Genomic DNA, 16,963 nt, shown 5'->3' on the forward strand with positions numbered 1-16,963 from the left:
AAAGTTTGTCATATCATTTTAGCATTCCTTTCGATAACGTCTTGACTTTCCAACGAAACTGGTAATGGAAATAAATATTAAGCAGAAATCATCAATAGAGACTAGTGAGATCAATGTAATGTTTAAATGTAAAAGTTATAGCATTCCCGGCAAAAAGCAAATAGTAAACTTTCTCAAAGTTTATACATACATATTTATAGGCAAAAGTCCCCGCTGTAGATATCTAAAAAAAGAGTGCGAATAGTAAACATTTTTAAAAAGAACCGAAACCTGTAGAATCACGCCCTTATGTCGCGGTCAGCAAAAAGTATTTTATGAGCCTCGAAGAGAGCAAACGTTGTAAATAATTACATGCATAAAGGCAACCCCATTAAAAAACATATACACATCATTGTAACTAACTACATATGTAAAAATGCTTAAAATATTTGTGATAAAGTAATAATGTTAATGGTAAGAAATAAAACGTAAACATATTAATGATATATAATTGTTTTACTTGATTCCCTTTGGAATTCTTACTAAAATTTCAAAAATACCAAATTGAAGTAATTTCGTAAAGATTAGAAAACTTTCATTTTTAAATAAAAGAAAAATAGACCGCTAATACTTCTTGTATCTGCTGGACACAAGTTGGCAGTTCCAAAGTAGTGTTGGTAAGCATCTACAGAAGTTCAAACGGTTTGGCGCTAAATTCCACGATATTAAATGTTGTAATTTGTGTTCTTAAGATTTCCATCACATATATAGATAACTATGGCAACATTTTATCCTATTTGAAAGTAAAAAGAGGTATTACATTTCTTTTGTAACTTTTAATTTGTGTCTATAGCTCCCCCTTCTAATCTATCGATTTCTAAAAACTTTCGGTATATCGATGTTTCAATGTTGGTCCACCTCTATGCTTAGTTTGTTTGTGTTTATTGAAAATGTAGGAGGATTTGTTTATGTGCGTAAAGTTTATTTAATCGCGAGTTATCAATCGCGCCCACCAAAATTAACCAGTGCCTGTCCACAGCACTAGACATAAAAATTCATCAATAGCCATGGCAGTGTGAATTATATTTGAATTAAAGAAGTGAACTGAAGACGATCTTTGGAAGCGTCGCTATTGCATCAGAAACCTGTTTTTAGCTGGCCCATTGCACTAATTGTGAAATGTGAGTAAAAGAGTATGGAGGAGTGCGTTGACATTGCGTTTGGATGATGAAATCTGAATCCCCTTTGTAAACACTCATAGTTTTCCCCACTTTGTCTGGTGAATTCCACTCACGCTTTGCAAAATATTTTTCAATTGTTTATTATTGACACGTAGACTAGTATTTCCCCGTAATTCGAGCAAAGCTTTTGGCGCTTCTAATTAATTTTGAGATATAGCGTCACCTTCCTCCCAGCTGATCCGATCAAAACAAACCTTGTGTAGAACCAGAATTGAAACAAACTGAGAGGAAGATGGGACGCGAAAAGCTGTGGCATAAAAACGCGCCAATAAGCTTCGGGCCAGGTCGACTGGCAGGTGCGTTTTCCAGGAAGTTTAATAGTTATTTATTTTTTTAATTTAAGTTAAAATTCTGAAAAACTAAAGAGAAAATTATAGTTATTTTAGAATAAATTAAACAATACAGTTTATTTTTCTAAAAAATGTTATCTAAATAAATAGTTTGAAATAAATAATAAAAAATTCTTAACTAAGAGAATTAAAGAATTCATTCTTTAAAATGAGTAAAAGTACCATTTGAAATCCTATACAATATTTATTGAAGTACTTCATTACTCCACCTGTAGGGTATTACGAAAAGCTCTCTATAAACTTGTACTGTGTACTGGGACCCCCCCAGTTGTGGCTGTATTTAGTTCGCACACATTCATTCCCATTTGCTGTTGAGCACAAAGCAGAGCCAGTTTATAAACAAAATCGAAAGGCAGCCAAAAACAGAAAGCACAAGTACACAGAACCGAGAATTCAGAACCGAGAGGCCCAGATAGCCAAATAACAGATTTCGACCTGGGCAAATGAAAAGCGCTGCCAAAATCAATAATTTGTGCCAGACCCGCGCGCAAACAGGAACCATTATCGTTTTCCGCTCAAAAACATAAATTATACGGGTTAGTTTAATAATTAAACCCACTGCAAAAACTTTATTTATTCGGTAAGAGGTCAAGTGATTCGCTCAGCATTCGATTTTCATTGTTTTTTTTGTGCACCCCCCTTTTTTGTGTATCCAAACAAAGGCAAACATAAACAAGAGTTTCAAGGTCGCTGCAAGTCAAAGGGGACGACCAAAAAAAAATCAGATACGATTTTAAAATTAAAAAAAAAATAGATTTTTTCAAAAATATTAATCTTTTTTTATGTGGTTATAAAATATTATATTTTTAATGGATTTTTCACAAGTTACTGTAAGATAAAGTGATACATTTTAACGTTATGGTTACAATTATTTCATGTTACTCTCCACAAAATGAATATTTTAAATTTTTTTACAAATTAATATTCAAAAATGAATATTTTAAATATTTTTTTCAAATCTTTAAAGCTATTATTTTGAACACAGTTGTGGAAGACTCTTGTTTACGTTCTTACGTATGCCTTCAATGTCGCAATTGGCCAAAAAATTTGTTGTTCTTTTTGAAAACAAAACGTTTCTTTGTTTAGAGGCTGCAAAAATCGCCTGCCATAATGAAGATTTAACAATAAATATATATGTATATTTATGTTGTAGACATCTAAAAACACCATGGAGTCCTTTCTGAGCCTCTTCGATCCGAATCAGGACGATGGCTTCGACGAGGAGCCGGAGCTGAATGGAAACAGCAGCGGAACTGGTAGCAGTATTAGCGATTACGAGACAGATCCCAATGCCAATGAGTGTCCCCTAAGCATGGGAAAGGGAGTCATCGCGGAGAGTGGAGACCTGATCTTTGACTTCGAGAGGGGAATGCTGCCTCCAGAGCCACAGCTTGGGAATGTGGAGTACAAGCTAAAGCTGGTGAATCCCTCAAAGCAGCGCTTCGAGCACCTGGTCACCCAGATGAAGTGGCGGCTACGGGAGGGTAATGGCGAGGCCATTTACGAGATCGGGGTCTCCGATGCCGGTCTTCTGCTAGGCCTAAGCGACAAGGACATGAATGCATCGCTGTCAACCCTGAAACAGATGGCACACCGCCTGGGAGCGAGCACCTCTGTGCTCCGAAGGAAGACCATAGCTTCACGGAGGGCTGTGGCTGAGGTTCTAGTGAGGAAGATCCCCGACGACCAGCACAACATTGAGGTGCGGGTGGCGGTGCTCGGAGGAGCCGATGCTGGAAAGTCCACACTTCTGGGCGTGCTCACACAGGACGAGTTGGACAATGGACACGGACGAGCGCGGCTTAACATGTTCCGGCACATGCACGAGATTCAGTCGGGTAAGAATATTTGATAAATAATACTATTTAATAAACTAACTTAACCTTTAACCTTAGGTCGCACCTCCTGCATCTCCCACGAGACTCTCGGCTTTGATGCTCTTGGAAACGTGGTGAACTACAAGTATAATGAGATGATGACGGCCGAGGAGATTAGTGACCGCTCCAGCAAGCTGGTTACCTTTATGGATCTGGCAGGCCACCGACGCTACATGCGCACCACAGTCCAGGCACTGAGTGGATACTCACCTCACTACGCTATGCTGGTGGTGTCAGCCGGAAGTGGTTGCAACGACACCACCGAGGAGCACTTGGCCATTGTCCGGGCACTGGACATGCCCTTCTTCATTCTGGTGACCAAAACTGACATTACATCACCGGATGCCACGGTACAGGAATTGTGCAATCTGCTGACCACCATTGGCTGCCGCAAGGTGCCCTTTGTGGTCACCAATACTGATGAGGCCATATCGGCTGGGTCCAACCAGGTCTCCGAGAATATTGTGCCCATATTCTGCGTGTCAAATGTCACCGGCACGGGTCTCAATCTAGTCACAAAGTTTCTATACGTCCTGTCGCCGGGCATCAGCAATGCCGAGAAGGATCGCCTCGAACAGGAGTCCTGTGAGTTCCAAGTAGATGAGATTTTCCGGGTCACAGACGTGGGACCTGTGGTGGGTGGCCTGCTGGTTCAGGGCGTGCTCACCGAAAATATGCCCATGAAAATTGGTCCACTGCCGGATGGAAGTTTCCATCCCGTGAATGTGAACACAATTCACAGGAATAAAGCGCCGTGTCGGGTAGTGCGAGCCGGTCAGAGCGCATCGCTGTCCTTTACTCCTGACCAGGATTTGCCTACACTCAGGAGTGGCATGGTGCTGCTTGGAGACATTGGAAATGGCTTGGACGAGCCCTACGGAACATATTTCTTTCAAGTTTGTAAAAATAATTAGAAACTATTTTTCAAAAATTAATAATCTTCCACATTAATTGCAGGCCAAAGTTTCCGTGCTGTTCCATGCCACGGCCATCTATGTGGGTTTCCAGACTACGGTGCACATTGGCAGCATCAGGCAGACGGCGGTGATCCGAGGAATCATGGGTGGCGAACGGCTGGGCACGAACGATTGCGCGTCAGTGATGTTCGAGTTCGTGGGCCACCCAGAATACGTCCGGCCGGGAATGCGCATCCTGTTCCGCGAGGGCACCAGCAAGGGCATTGGTGTGGTCACCCAAGTTTTCCCCGTTAACAAGACAGGCACAAAGTAGATAAGCTTTGAACTAGACACTGGCCAGGTGGACAGTTCCATCGATATTACGATATATCTGACATGTATATATTACTTAACTAGCGGTTAGAGACAGGCGTTAAATCCTAGGCAGATCTTCAGTACACTTAGTTTCGGGTTCTGTGATTTTTCGTTTAAGCTCAGCTCACAATCTATTATTGTGTGGATCCTCCTTAATTTTCCTCATAATTAAAAAATTACTCAATTGTAAAGATGATTTTAAGCATATTTGGTACAAATTTAAATATATCACCTACATAATCACTAGTGATTATGACTTAATACTGCGCGCATGGCCCACTAAAAACTGCAGCAAACCAAATATAAGAAATTCTGTTAAAAAAATGCTTTTAGAAGAGACCAGTTTGGACTTAAATGAAATAAAAACCAACACACCTGGAGAGTTTCTTCAACAATTGATTTATTCACTTCTACTTTGTCCATTTTCCCTACTTCGGCTATCATTTGTGGCCGGCACACTGGCAGAGCCCTCGATCTCCTTGGCTTTGGCGGGCATCGTTGATGTAAACCGGAAGAGCACGGGCACCTCGCCAATGGAGGGATTACCGTTGGCCTCCAAAAACCGAATCCACGAGAGTAGAGAGTCCTTGGTGGAGGTGCCAGTGGCGCAGATAGCCAGAATAGTGCCATCATCTTGCTGATGGACCGAACGCAGTTTGCCCAACTGGTTGTGACGCCGTGGTGGAGCTCTTCCAAAGAACGGAACTTCAATATTTGACACATCATCATCGTCCAGCTGTCGCTCATCCAACTGGGCCAGGAACTCGGTGTCCGGATCGGCGCGCAGGGTGAAGTAGTTTATCCGACGGTTTCTGAGCCATATATGGAAAGGTCCCTCTATGTACAGGGCCTTCTGACGGGAGTGCTCCCTCAAGAGCTTCTCCTGCTCAGCACTCATTCCGCTTACAATCCATGTGTCGTCTATAGAATCTTTCAGCTCCTTGGTCTCGAAAACTGTAACTTTTGATCGCAAGTCCACCGTGCACATACGCTCCACCGCCAGGCGTGCGATCTCTAGGGTATCATCGGGAACTGGATCAGGCAGAGGCCATGGGGACAGGTTCTTAAACTTGGGCATCCAGTACATCATACGCCAGTACTTGCGCAAGGGATGCCCTTGTCGGCCGAAGACGTTCAGCAGCATTGCTTCCATCTCGTAATCCGGCATTACACCCAGGTCCTCCATTTGTTCAAGGAGATCAATGATGCACTGCTGCTGCTTGGGATAGTGCATGAATTCAGCTTGGAACAGATTGGTGGGGATGAACTTTCCCTTGGGCATCACGTTGATCAAAGCCTTATAAACCTCCAGATCACGCTCAACTCCAAAGTCTGCCATGTTCTTAAGCGCGGCGTAGATAAACTCCACATGGTTGCGTCGGTGAACGTCGCGCTCGTTAAAGATTTCGACCATGGTGAGATACGAGTCCTTGGTTCTGTCTTGAGCTGTGGCAAAGGGATTCCTCACAGCCGGCAGGTTTTTGCTTCCCTGTTTTTGAGCCTTGGGATTGGGATTGGGATTTTGTTTGGTGTTGGACCCATCCGTAGCGAAGCTTCTAAACTGGAGTGCCGGACGTCCATTGCTATGCAACCGGATCAAACACTGCACTCTTCGCAGCATTTCTAATTTATAAAAATAAGTTTAAACCATTTGATAAATACGATTACAAAACATTGCACAAGTTTACGATTTATGGCATTTTCCAACACTGGGTAGAAAACATATGTTTCTGAAGGCTGCGCTGGCAGGTGAGCTATTTCCCGCTAACAATATTTAAATTGGCTATAATTATTTATACCTGAACAACCTATTGAGTTAATTTTAAATAGCATAAATTATCTTCTATATTATGTTTAATCTTTCAGGTGCGCTTCATTGTATCTTCTTAGTTTTTCTGCAGCTTAATTTAAATTTCCCGCCAAGAACAGCTGTTTGGGTTTTTAGTGCCAGATCTGGCCAAGAACTCTCCAGCACTTGCGCCCAGACTTCAGTGTATCCTTTGTGCTGTTTTTTTGTTGTTATTCCATCGTCTTCTGCATTATCCTTATTCGCATAGTTTTTGGTTGTTTTTTTGTTGCTTTAGTTAGTTGCAAGCCCTCAGTTAGTTCCCCCACGCCAAGCAATGCAACAAGTGCAACTCCACCTGCAAGAACTGGTCCCCAGGCAGTGTATATAACACAAACAGAGAGTACAAAGAAAACAATAGCATTTGGCCCTGTCCCAGGAAGCCCAAGGTTATTTGAGACTTTTCCATCCGCCAGAATGCACTGAAAGGGAAACATTATGACTAAATACCACAATGTTATGAAAATGAGATAAAAAACCAATGTAGGAGTTGCATTCCACAAGTATGTTGTGTTTCGACTCGGAGAAGATGAATTGGTACTATCATGTCTTGGCCAGACGTCCTTATCTGGTGCTCGTTTCTGTCGCCGTCTACAGCATCGCCTGCATCATTGTGGCCTTTATGCTCAATAAGCTGCCCGACTTCAGTGACCCCACACTGGTAATTCTAAAGTTTTATATTAATCTTTGATTTATTTTGTTAAATTTTAACTTTAATTTTTCAATTTCTTTCAGGGCTTTGAGACTCGAGGCACCAAGATAGGAAAAAGGCTTACGGCCTGGCACAATCTCCTCCAGGAAACAGACCATCATGGCGCACTCTTTTCGAATCCCTCGGATTTATGGGAGAAGCGACGAGTGGACCACGGAAATGGAGATTCCAATTTTCCAAGTCCGCGAAGAAGAAAAAACAAACACAAAAACAGGAAAAACAAAAAACGACGAAAGGAACAGAATGTTGATCCTAAAAGTCAGGATAAGCAGGAGGTGTCCCAGAAAATGATGTTGGAAACGTTCACAAAACATCTGAAGGCCACAAGTCCTCCTGTAACCGATCTGGACAGAGATGTCTGGATGGGCGACAGTGTTGGAGTGTTCCGGGACTATGAAATAACTAAAGACGTGTCTTCGCCTTTGGAACCCACTGGACACACCGAAAAAATTGAATATGGACACAATACGACGTCTGTGGATGAGGAAGAGCACAGGGAGCGAGTACAGACGAAGAAGAGCACATGGCGTTTAATAAAACAGGCCGCCACCATGCCCACGGATAGCTGGGCGGATGCCCATCCACACCAGCCGAGTGGAGGATTTTTTTGTGACTCTTCCCCGCGCAAGGAATACTCACATTTTGTGGTCAAGCGCATCGGACCTAATGCCACTGATTCGCTGTTCGACCTCAACGGTCTCCTGGCCATGTGCCAGCTACAGGATCAGATAACCAACGTGCCCAGTTACCGAGCCTTTTGCGAACCGGAGATGCAGACCACCGAGTGCTGTCGGCCGTGGTCGTTGCCAAATTACGCTGCCGTGCTAGCCAACAAGAGTTCCTGTTTTGACCTTACCTCCGAGGACGTTACCGCATTCAAAAGTCTTCTTACCAACTGCTTTGAATACTTCCACGATCTCAAGATGGACAACCGCTGCAACGAGATCCCACACTGCCGTGCTCCCGAAGAGTGCCAGCGCCACAATATTGTCTTTAACGTTTTAAACTATCTCAGCGACTTGAACTTTATTAAGCCAAATGTAAGTGGTCCTAATCACTCAAAACCCATCTACATCATTTAAACCAATTACTTCAATTTTCTGATTTTTAGTTTTATTTATAGATTTAGATGGTTATACTCTTTACTTAGTGTACTTTACTCTTTAATTGTTTTTTTTTCTTGTAGGACTCCAGCGAATACCTAAAATATGCCGTGATATTCGTTCCGGTAGCTCAATCCAATCGGGTATTACCACTATTCCACGAATGGGAGGACGTGTAAGTACTCAATATTTTCGGAACTGATACCGATCTATGAAACCAGCAGGCATTACACCATCCTTGGCTTTTAAGAGAACTGGAGCACAGATTTCATCAAAATATGTGGTACAATTGTACTTGGTGAATAGCTTGCGCATTGCAGACGCAAAGCTTTCCAGCGTCAAGTCTTTTCTGGGCTTGGGCTCATATAGGACACTTTTAAACGGTTCAGTTTCCTGCAGGCGATCGTAGTAACAACCATAATTGGTCAAATAGTCGTCCTCTTTGAACTCAAATGGATCGTTGACGTGGGAAACTCTACGCCGACTCGACAAAGAGACATAATGCTGGGGCGAGTAATCCTGCATGTAGATCGATTTTCGTAAATCCCGTATATACTTTTTGAGAATATTATCATCAACGGGCGGATTGACAAAAATTAACTTGTAGATCTTCTCATTGCACCATGAGGCCCGTTTGATGAACTGTTTGTAATCCTCACGCCAGTCCATGGCTTTGGGCCAGGTCCTCGTCGTTTGTTCAACACCGGGAATTTTCAGGTTCTCCACATAGTGCCCAGTTATAAGAGACGGATCCTCTTGGGTCTGGCGAACAGGGGGATTTTTGATAAGCTTTTCCGTATGATTTACATAATCGGCTTGGTTTGTAGTTATCAGCACCCTGCTCTTGGGGAAAAGTTCCTTCATAAAAAGAGTCACCGAATCGCGGTTACCTCGCTTAGGATCCATTCTATTCCTTTTTATACAAAATATTTTTTCAATTTTGGAAAATACTTTATTTTTTTCGTGTTGATTGAATGAGTTTAAAAATATTACTATTTTTTGCAGGGAGCTCCAAAACGAGCTGGTAAAAGTAATCGCCATGGATTTGGGTCTGGAGAATGAGCTCTTCAACGAACTGCTGCTGACCGATGTCTGGCTGGTTTCCCTCGGAGGCGCCTTCGTCATGGCCAGCGTCTGGTTATTCACGGGATCCGCATTCATCACTCTAATGTCGTGCATTGCCATCTGCTTCTCGTTGGGATTGGCATACTTTTTTTACGCCATTGTTCTCGAGTTTGAGTTCTTTCCCTACATGAACCTACTGGCCGTTGTGGTTATCATTGGAATCGGAGCGGACGATGTGTTCTTGTTTGTAAAAATCTGGCAATGCGTTTTGGCTGAGAGGTTCAGCACAAGGTGTACTTTAAGCACTCAGTCGCAAAGTGCTCTACCATCTCCCTTGGAGAACTCTGATCACACAGAGTCCTTGGAAAATATTATGGCACTTACCATGCGCCACGCTGCTGCCTCCATGTTTGTAACATCACTGACCACAGCAGGAGCGTTTTACGCGTCCTACAGCAGTTCCATAACAGCCATTAAATGCTTCGGGTAAGTATAGTTTTACTGCAATAATTGGAAAAATTATATTTAATTATTTTTTCGTAATTTCAGAATCTTTGCGGGAACTGTGGTGGCAACAAACTACGTACTTATGATCACTTGGCTGCCCGCATCGGTATCAGTCATGGAACGTATCTTTGCCAGCCGCATTTCCTGTCGTCAGCCATTGGCTCAGAAACTCATCCATGCCACCAAAAAGTCAATTAATAGATTTTGTCAAATATTTGAGGAATTCATTACTCATAGCATCATGAACTATGCCTATCTCTGGCTGTTAATCTTCGGCGCTTTGGGGGCATCGAGTGCCGTCATTGTATTGTGGTATCCAGGACTCCAGCTGCCGGAGAAGTCACACTTTCAACTATTCGTCTCGCAGCATCCATTTGAGATGTACTCGACTATGAAGCAGCAGTTTTGGTTTGAAAAACCTCTCCAAGCGTACGATAACTTTAAGATGCCCATGCACTTTGTGTGGGGAATTGAGGCGGTGGACGATGGCGATTATACAAATCCCAACTCCTATGGCAACTTGCACTATGACAATAATTTTAATATATCTAGCAAGTCGGCCCAGCTCTGGATACTCGACTTCTGCCAGAGTGTGCGCCAGCAGCCCTTTTACAAGGAGACAATGGGCATGTTGTTGCCCAATTGTTTCATCGAGAACCTCATTAATTTTATGAAAAGAAGGTAACATTTACAAATCTCTTTAAAACCAATGTAATAATATGTATATATTTGACAGATGTGTAGATGACATGGATATCACCCGGAAAGATCGTTCACCCTGCTGCGAGGCGCAGTTTCCCTTCGATCCGCACATATTCGAGCTGTGTCTTCCTATAGGCATCTCCAACATGTACGACACATGGTTTTTTCGACCTGGCTTAGCTGGGCCCAAATTTGCAGATCCCCATCGTATAGAGTCGGAAGATTACCGTGGTCTGGAGGGCAACGAAAGTGTCGAACTAACTGCATCCATCACACCTCTAGTGGCCAAAGCCATCATTATTGAATTTGAATCGAATGTGGCCTATAGCACAATTTACGCTAATATCAAGGAGTTTTACGAGGCAGTTGAGACCTGGTTTCAGCAACAACTGATGTCAGCACCCCCGGAACTTCGGGGCGGTTGGTTTACCAGCGACCTAAAGTTCTACAATGTGCAGGACACCCTATCGCAGGACACCCTAGTTGCTATCTGCCTGGCCATGGCTGCCTCCCTGGCGGTGTTGCTTTGTTTTACGGTCAATATACTGATATCTTTTTACGCTGTTTTAACAGTATCCCTCAGTATCTTCAACACTGTGGCGGTTCTTATCCTGTTGGGCTGGCAACTCAACATCCTCGAAAGCATTGCCGTTAGTACAGCTATCGGACTTGCGGTGGATTTCAGCCTCCACTACGGAATCCACTACCGAATGTCTCCCGTGAAAGAGCGCATAGCCGCCACTCAGTTTGTGCTGTCGCGAATAATTGGACCCACAGTGATGGCGGCAACAACCACGGGGATGGCTGGTGGAATCATGATGGCTTCCAACATTTTACCCTATATTCAAATCGGAGTCTTCCTGATCGTGGTGATGGTTGTGAGCTGGTTCTATGCCACTTTTTTCCTAATGAGTCTTTTGCGAGTGGCTGGACCGCAGCACGGTTTCCTTGAACTGAAAAGACCACAATGGAGTAAACGAAACAGTGCCAGCAACAAATTTTACGAACGGTGAGATAAGAAAATAGGTCCCTGATTATTTTAAACTAATACCTTTCCTTTTTCATTTAGAAAACCAAGCCAGGTGATAGCCAGCGAACAACTACTAACCCCTACTAGCTCGGCTATTGTGGAGCTGGTCAACTCGGAGACACACGAACTTGAATCCCTGAACTCTAACACCCTGATCAAGACCATTTCCGGAACGGAAAGCGGCCATGCACTATCCTCCCTTATGCGGGATACGGAACACTCCTTCCAAACGCAGCCAGAGGCCAAATATCAAACGTATCCGTCTGCATCCAATTGAGTTGTTTACAATTTCCAGCCAGAGTGGGTTGTGTTGCCAGGAAAGTTAAGAGATGGCACTGCATTTTTATACAGGGTACGGCGGCGTTGTAGTCTGTCCCGAAAAACGTTTATATATATATATACAAGCCCAGTGTAGGCATATATAGTATTAAAGATATGTACTTGGCTGCATGTAAGCATGTGAGTTAAGTGTGTTCTACATTAATATACTCTAGAGTTTAGATATATGTGTAATTGGTAGACTTAAGCGATGCTAAAACTTGTAAACTTCTCCTTAGTGTGCTATTTCCAAAAGACTTCAGACGGTTGCAATATGCTTTTATTATTTTCGTTAATGCAAGTTTGATGCTCCAGCCAAGTGAATACAATTTGTAAACTGAAGCAATTAGCGTAGGTACTGGGACTGCATAATGCGAAGGTATTATTAGTTTTTAGCCAAAACGTTTCAAAAGCTGTTTATGTACTTAACTGTAATCAAAACTATTTATACTATGGATTTTTATTAGATGTTAAGTTGGGTCTCTTTGATGACTCCAGCAAAGATGTAGTTACTTTATATGCTAGTTGCAAGAGATGCTCACAAATGTATGCATATATTAATACGTTGCGTGTGCTGAAGCATATTGTTGTCTATCCTAGTTGTATGCGTTCAAAACATAAACAAACATACACGCCCTCACGTTTGTAATTACCATGTAACTGTGATACAGAAGGTGAGAAACTCAAAGAAATCGGTGTTTATAGAGACAAAGGGTTATACCCCAAAAAAAAAAAACGACGTATTTTAATTAACTGCAACTGCAACTAAATGACACTGTACTTCCTTCATTAAACTTGTGTGTTGAAGAGATTTAATAAATGTTACTTGTATAACAATATACTCTAAAAGTTTAATTTTGTGTATTGTGGTGGTAATTAATAGATTCCTTGAGGTAAGATTGGGAGTGCTAAATAGGAGAGAGTGATTTTAATTTTTAATGTTTTTCTGGTAGATGGTGGCTTTGGTGGGTAACTCTTAAAAGAGCCCTTAATAAGGACCCTGGATACAACTGAATACAAAGTATTTATTTTCTATTTGAAAGTATCTTGAGTATTTTAAGATATATATAACTGCGTTATATCAATATTCCTATACTAGTTAAAAGTATATTAACTGCGTTTGGAAAGCTTCTCATACTTGAAAAGAAATCTTAAATCTTCAAATAATCTTTTTTCGTCGTCATGCCTTGTCACCGTCAATGTTTTGATACAAACACTTCGATATTTATAAATTAATGTTTGTGTTGATAAGAATAACTGATACATGTTTTGTTTTCAGTTTTCTCTTAAGAAAATCAAAGAGATATAAAAAAGCTTTGAATTGCTTGCAAAAACCAGCAAGTCACGCTGATATCTGGTTTTTTTCACATAATAGTCGTCGAACAGTGAAACTTAAGAATATAAAATTGATTGCAGTTATTGTACCTAGAGAATTGATTTATTGGCAATAATTATTTATATATTTTATTGATCTATTTGTCTCAAAAAATTGAAAAAGGTATTGCAATTAATTTATTATATAATTGTTATATAATTGTAGTAAGTATTCTACAAAAGTACGTTTCTAGAAGAGTCTAAGATAGAACTCGGAATTTTTTAATATTTAGTAAGAACCACTGTTCCAGAGACATACGATTGATAATTCTTAAATGAAAGATAGAATCAGGGCCGTAGCTAGCATGGGGCAGGTGGGGCGGTGCCCCAGGGCCCCCGAAGGGAAGGGGCCCCGCCGGGGCAAAAGACTTCCGTATAGGGGGCCCCAAATTTACTTGTTGCCCCAGGGCCCCCGAGGCCCTAGCTACGGCCCTGGATAGAATTATTTATATTTTTTTCATTAAACCAGAGTTCAACAACTAATATTTTGCTTAATAGATAAGCTTTAAGCGATACCAAAATATAGTATATGTTTCAAACAAACATGGAGAATGGAGAATATAATGAAACAACTTAAATATTTTAGTATTTGCATGAGTTATTTAATGTTTAAAGCGCCAATTACAACCTTGATTGAAAGATCTTTCTCCTGGATGGAAAAAGATGACAAATTAAATGAAAACTCTCACTCAGTATTTACGAAACTGATATCGATCGATTAGTTCAGCCGGCATAATGCCATTTTTGGCCTTCAGCAGGGCTGGAACGCATAATTCGTCAAAATATGTGGAGGCACTATACTTTGTGAAGAGTTTTCGCATGTCAGCCGCGAACTTTTCGAGGGACAAGTTCTTTTTAGCTTTCTTTGGATACAAATGACTGCGAAACGGCTCCATTTCATGCAAACGATTGTGAAAGTGCCCGTAGGTTGTCTGATAGTCGCCTGGTCCCAAATTGCCAATGGATCCTCTAGGAATCCGTTTCTTTTCTACCAAAGCGACATGGTCTTCAGGCGAATAATCGTGCATGTAAATGGATTTTCGATTATCTCTCAGATAGTCTACCATGACCTTATAATCCACGGGAGGGTGTACGAAAAACAACTCGAAGAGCTCCTCATTGCACCATTTGGCACGCAAGAGGAACTGTCGGTATTCCTCGCGCCAATCCATGGCTGTGGGCCACGTCCTTGTCTTCCTTTCAATCCCGTTAACTTTCAGATTGTGGGCATAGTGACCAGTTATCAGAGATGGATCCTCTTGAATGGCCCGAATGGGCCGCGTGCGGACAAAGCCTTTTGTGCGATCCACGTAATCCGTTCTGTTGATGCTCGCGTATGGAATGCAAGGTGGCAAAAGGCACTTTATAACATAAGATTCCATTTTAAGTTTTTTATATTTTTTATGTTTTTCTTTTTTATTATTTTTAGGTTTTTTTTATTTTTTGTTTGTGTAGTGTTTTTGTGTTTTTTGTATACCCTTTAGTGTTTTATGTGTGACTGAAATATGAGTTAAAAAACTTTTGAAATATAGTACCCTAAAAATAAGTACAAATTCTTGTCAACATTTTTTTTTCTTTCTTTTTAATCACATATATATATATATATTACAAGCTATTAATATCAAATTAAAAGTTTTCTCCTATAGGCTTAATGGTCAACTCATGAATCTGGACATTTGGAGGAGTCTGGATGCAATAGGAAACGGCATCGGCAACATCCTCCGCTCGTAGCATGGGGAATTCAGGGAAATTCACCCTAACTCTTTCATCAATGATCTCCGTATCAACGGCACCGGGACTAATGCTCTATAAATTAAACAAATAAATACAGTACATTACTAAAAGGTCACCTTCTCCTGATACAAATCGTATAACTTTATGAATGTTCTTTTTAACAACGAAACTATTATATGATTTGTATCGCTATATGTATCGCTATTTTGCTACTGTTTATAGATAAATATAGTATACATATCTTATCAGGGTTGTTACAATGCTTCACTGAACAGAACTGATAACAAATTATTTTTAACGATTCGGATGAATTTGTTTTTTATTCTTTTATTTTATATTTAATTTTTTTTGTTAACGTACCGTAATCTTTGTCTGGGTTTTCTTCTGTAAAAACTCCTGGCGCAGGACCTCTGTCAAAGCTGTCACGGCAAACTTCGATGGCGAATACATATTGAAGCTAAAGTTCGGCATAATTGGAACTTTGTGACCCGCAATACTATTGATGACCACCACATGGCCGTCGGTAACATTTCGCTTTTGCTGCGATCGGAATATCTCTCGGGTGCACCAGACAAATCCCAGAACGTTGGTGTCCAGAATGGCACGCATGTCGGCGGAGTTATCCGCTTTGACAATTTGGGAATCTCTAGCAATGCCTGCGTTGTTTACAAGGACATCGGCGCCTCCCAAAGTCTCATCCACCCAGGCGAAGGCATCCACCACCTGCTGCTCCACACTGACGTCGCATTTGCGAATGTGAAAGCGAGGCTGCTGATCCGCCGGTAGAGATTCCTTCAGCTGCTTCAAGCGCTCCTCCCGACGAGCTAGTCCCACAACGATCAAGCCCTTGGCCACCAAGTCCTTGCAGCAGGCTTCTCCAATTCCCGAACTGGCTCCAGTAACAACAGCCACGCGATTCTGCCAACGATCCATTATGTATTTGTTTTTTAAACTTCGAAGAATTCCGCCGGACAACTGATCTGCCTCTAGCAAGACGTTCGCTTTTATAGGTCTCCAGTAGCTTTTAGATTCAGAAAGCTCTAAAACAATTGCTAGCTAAGAGAGTCTTCTGGAAGACTCTTCTCATTCATTGTTTCAGCATTTGATTAAGATTTTCCCTAAAAGAGGCCTGTCATCGTTATTCGTATAGAAGGTCAACTAAATTAAATATGCAAAACAACTATTTCATTAGCTTTTTCAATTACTAAATGGGCTTGAAATATATTTTGGAAATATTCCCTTAGGGGATCCCCTTACAAATTCGGAAAATTATTGAAACGAGATATGGAAGGGGCCCATGTCTGTGCCAATAATCAATAATCGTAATAAACCGATTCATGAGCGGAATAACATAAACGATTTGTAGATGTATTTTCTTGACCTCTTCAAAAATGGGGAAAAAGCATAGATCGACAATATGGCCACCTGTGAAGACCATATCTCAGCAAATAAACATCCGATTCTTTATCAGCGAATAATCATCCAATTCTTCAGGAAAATACCTTAAACAATTTGTGTGTCGATTCTCCATCAATCTGCATCAAAATCTAGGAACAAAAATATATTTTTTTTGATTTTTTGTCAAATTTTCTGAAGGATCCCCTACAAAAATGGGGAAAAGGCATGGATCGACAATATGGGCACCTGAGAAGGCCATATCTCAGCGAATTATCATCCGATTCGTCAGGGGAATACCTTAAACGATTTATAAGTCGATTCTCCATCAATCAGCATCAAAATCTAGGAAGAAATTATTTTTTCGATTTTTTGTCAAATTTTCTGGAGGATCCCCTACAAAAATGGGGAAAAGGCATGGATCGACAATATGGGCACCTGCGAAGGCCATATCTCAAC

The 16,963-nt window shown here is 41.4% G+C and overlaps 6 protein-coding genes across 7 annotated transcripts; 2 read left to right on the forward strand and 4 right to left on the reverse strand.

The window, feature by feature from the left end:
- The first annotated feature begins 895 nt into the window (after nucleotides 1-895).
- LOC108129885 (GTP-binding protein 2) lies at nucleotides 896-5,098 on the forward strand. 2 transcript variants are annotated; one of them, XM_017248173.3, is made up of 4 exons: nucleotides 896-1,160; nucleotides 2,724-3,408; nucleotides 3,466-4,343; nucleotides 4,405-5,098. In XM_017248173.3, the coding sequence occupies exons 2-4, from the start codon at nucleotides 2,739-2,741 to the stop codon at nucleotides 4,675-4,677; spliced, it is 1,821 nt and encodes a 606-aa protein (XP_017103662.2). In that variant the 5' UTR covers nucleotides 896-1,160; nucleotides 2,724-2,738; the 3' UTR covers nucleotides 4,678-5,098. The 2 variants fall into 2 exon arrangements, with proteins under 2 accessions (XP_017103662.2, XP_070136948.1); XM_070280847.1 differs by lacking the exon at nucleotides 896-1,160 and adding an exon at nucleotides 2,133-2,150.
- Nucleotides 5,099-5,101: 3 nt separating this feature from the next.
- ECSIT (evolutionarily conserved signaling intermediate in Toll pathway, mitochondrial) lies at nucleotides 5,102-6,417 on the reverse strand. Its single transcript, XM_017248174.3, has one exon. The coding sequence runs from the start codon at nucleotides 6,337-6,339 to the stop codon at nucleotides 5,119-5,121; it is 1,221 nt and encodes a 406-aa protein (XP_017103663.2). The 5' UTR covers nucleotides 6,340-6,417; the 3' UTR covers nucleotides 5,102-5,118.
- A 250-nt stretch (nucleotides 6,418-6,667) lies between these two features.
- On the forward strand, nucleotides 6,668-12,840 carry disp (RND transporter family member dispatched). The gene is made up of 7 exons (XM_017248255.2): nucleotides 6,668-7,225; nucleotides 7,300-8,316; nucleotides 8,463-8,554; nucleotides 9,385-9,930; nucleotides 9,994-10,632; nucleotides 10,688-11,662; nucleotides 11,723-12,840. Exons 1-7 carry the CDS (start codon nucleotides 7,070-7,072, stop codon nucleotides 11,958-11,960), a joined length of 3,663 nt encoding a protein of 1,220 aa, XP_017103744.2. The 5' UTR covers nucleotides 6,668-7,069; the 3' UTR covers nucleotides 11,961-12,840.
- On the reverse strand, nucleotides 8,552-9,364 carry LOC108129941 (uncharacterized). Its single transcript, XM_017248257.3, has one exon. The coding sequence runs from the start codon at nucleotides 9,283-9,285 to the stop codon at nucleotides 8,563-8,565; it is 723 nt and encodes a 240-aa protein (XP_017103746.2). The 5' UTR covers nucleotides 9,286-9,364; the 3' UTR covers nucleotides 8,552-8,562.
- Nucleotides 12,841-14,064: 1,224 nt separating the features above from the next.
- On the reverse strand, nucleotides 14,065-14,757 carry LOC108129248 (uncharacterized). The gene has a single exon (XM_017247203.2). It carries the CDS (start codon nucleotides 14,755-14,757, stop codon nucleotides 14,065-14,067), a length of 693 nt encoding a protein of 230 aa, XP_017102692.2.
- A 195-nt stretch (nucleotides 14,758-14,952) lies between these two features.
- On the reverse strand, nucleotides 14,953-16,088 carry LOC108129302 (farnesol dehydrogenase-like). The gene is made up of 2 exons (XM_043211913.2): nucleotides 15,470-16,088; nucleotides 14,953-15,181 (listed from the first exon to the last, which is right to left on the reverse strand). The coding sequence occupies exons 1-2, from the start codon at nucleotides 16,040-16,042 to the stop codon at nucleotides 15,002-15,004; spliced, it is 753 nt and encodes a 250-aa protein (XP_043067848.1). The 5' UTR covers nucleotides 16,043-16,088; the 3' UTR covers nucleotides 14,953-15,001.
- Between the last annotated feature and the right edge of the window lie 875 nt (nucleotides 16,089-16,963).

Source organism: Drosophila bipectinata, chromosome 3R (assembly GCF_030179905.1).
Source record: "Drosophila bipectinata strain 14024-0381.07 chromosome 3R, DbipHiC1v2, whole genome shotgun sequence".
In the NCBI taxonomy this organism is placed as follows: Eukaryota; Metazoa; Arthropoda; class Insecta; order Diptera; family Drosophilidae; genus Drosophila; species Drosophila bipectinata.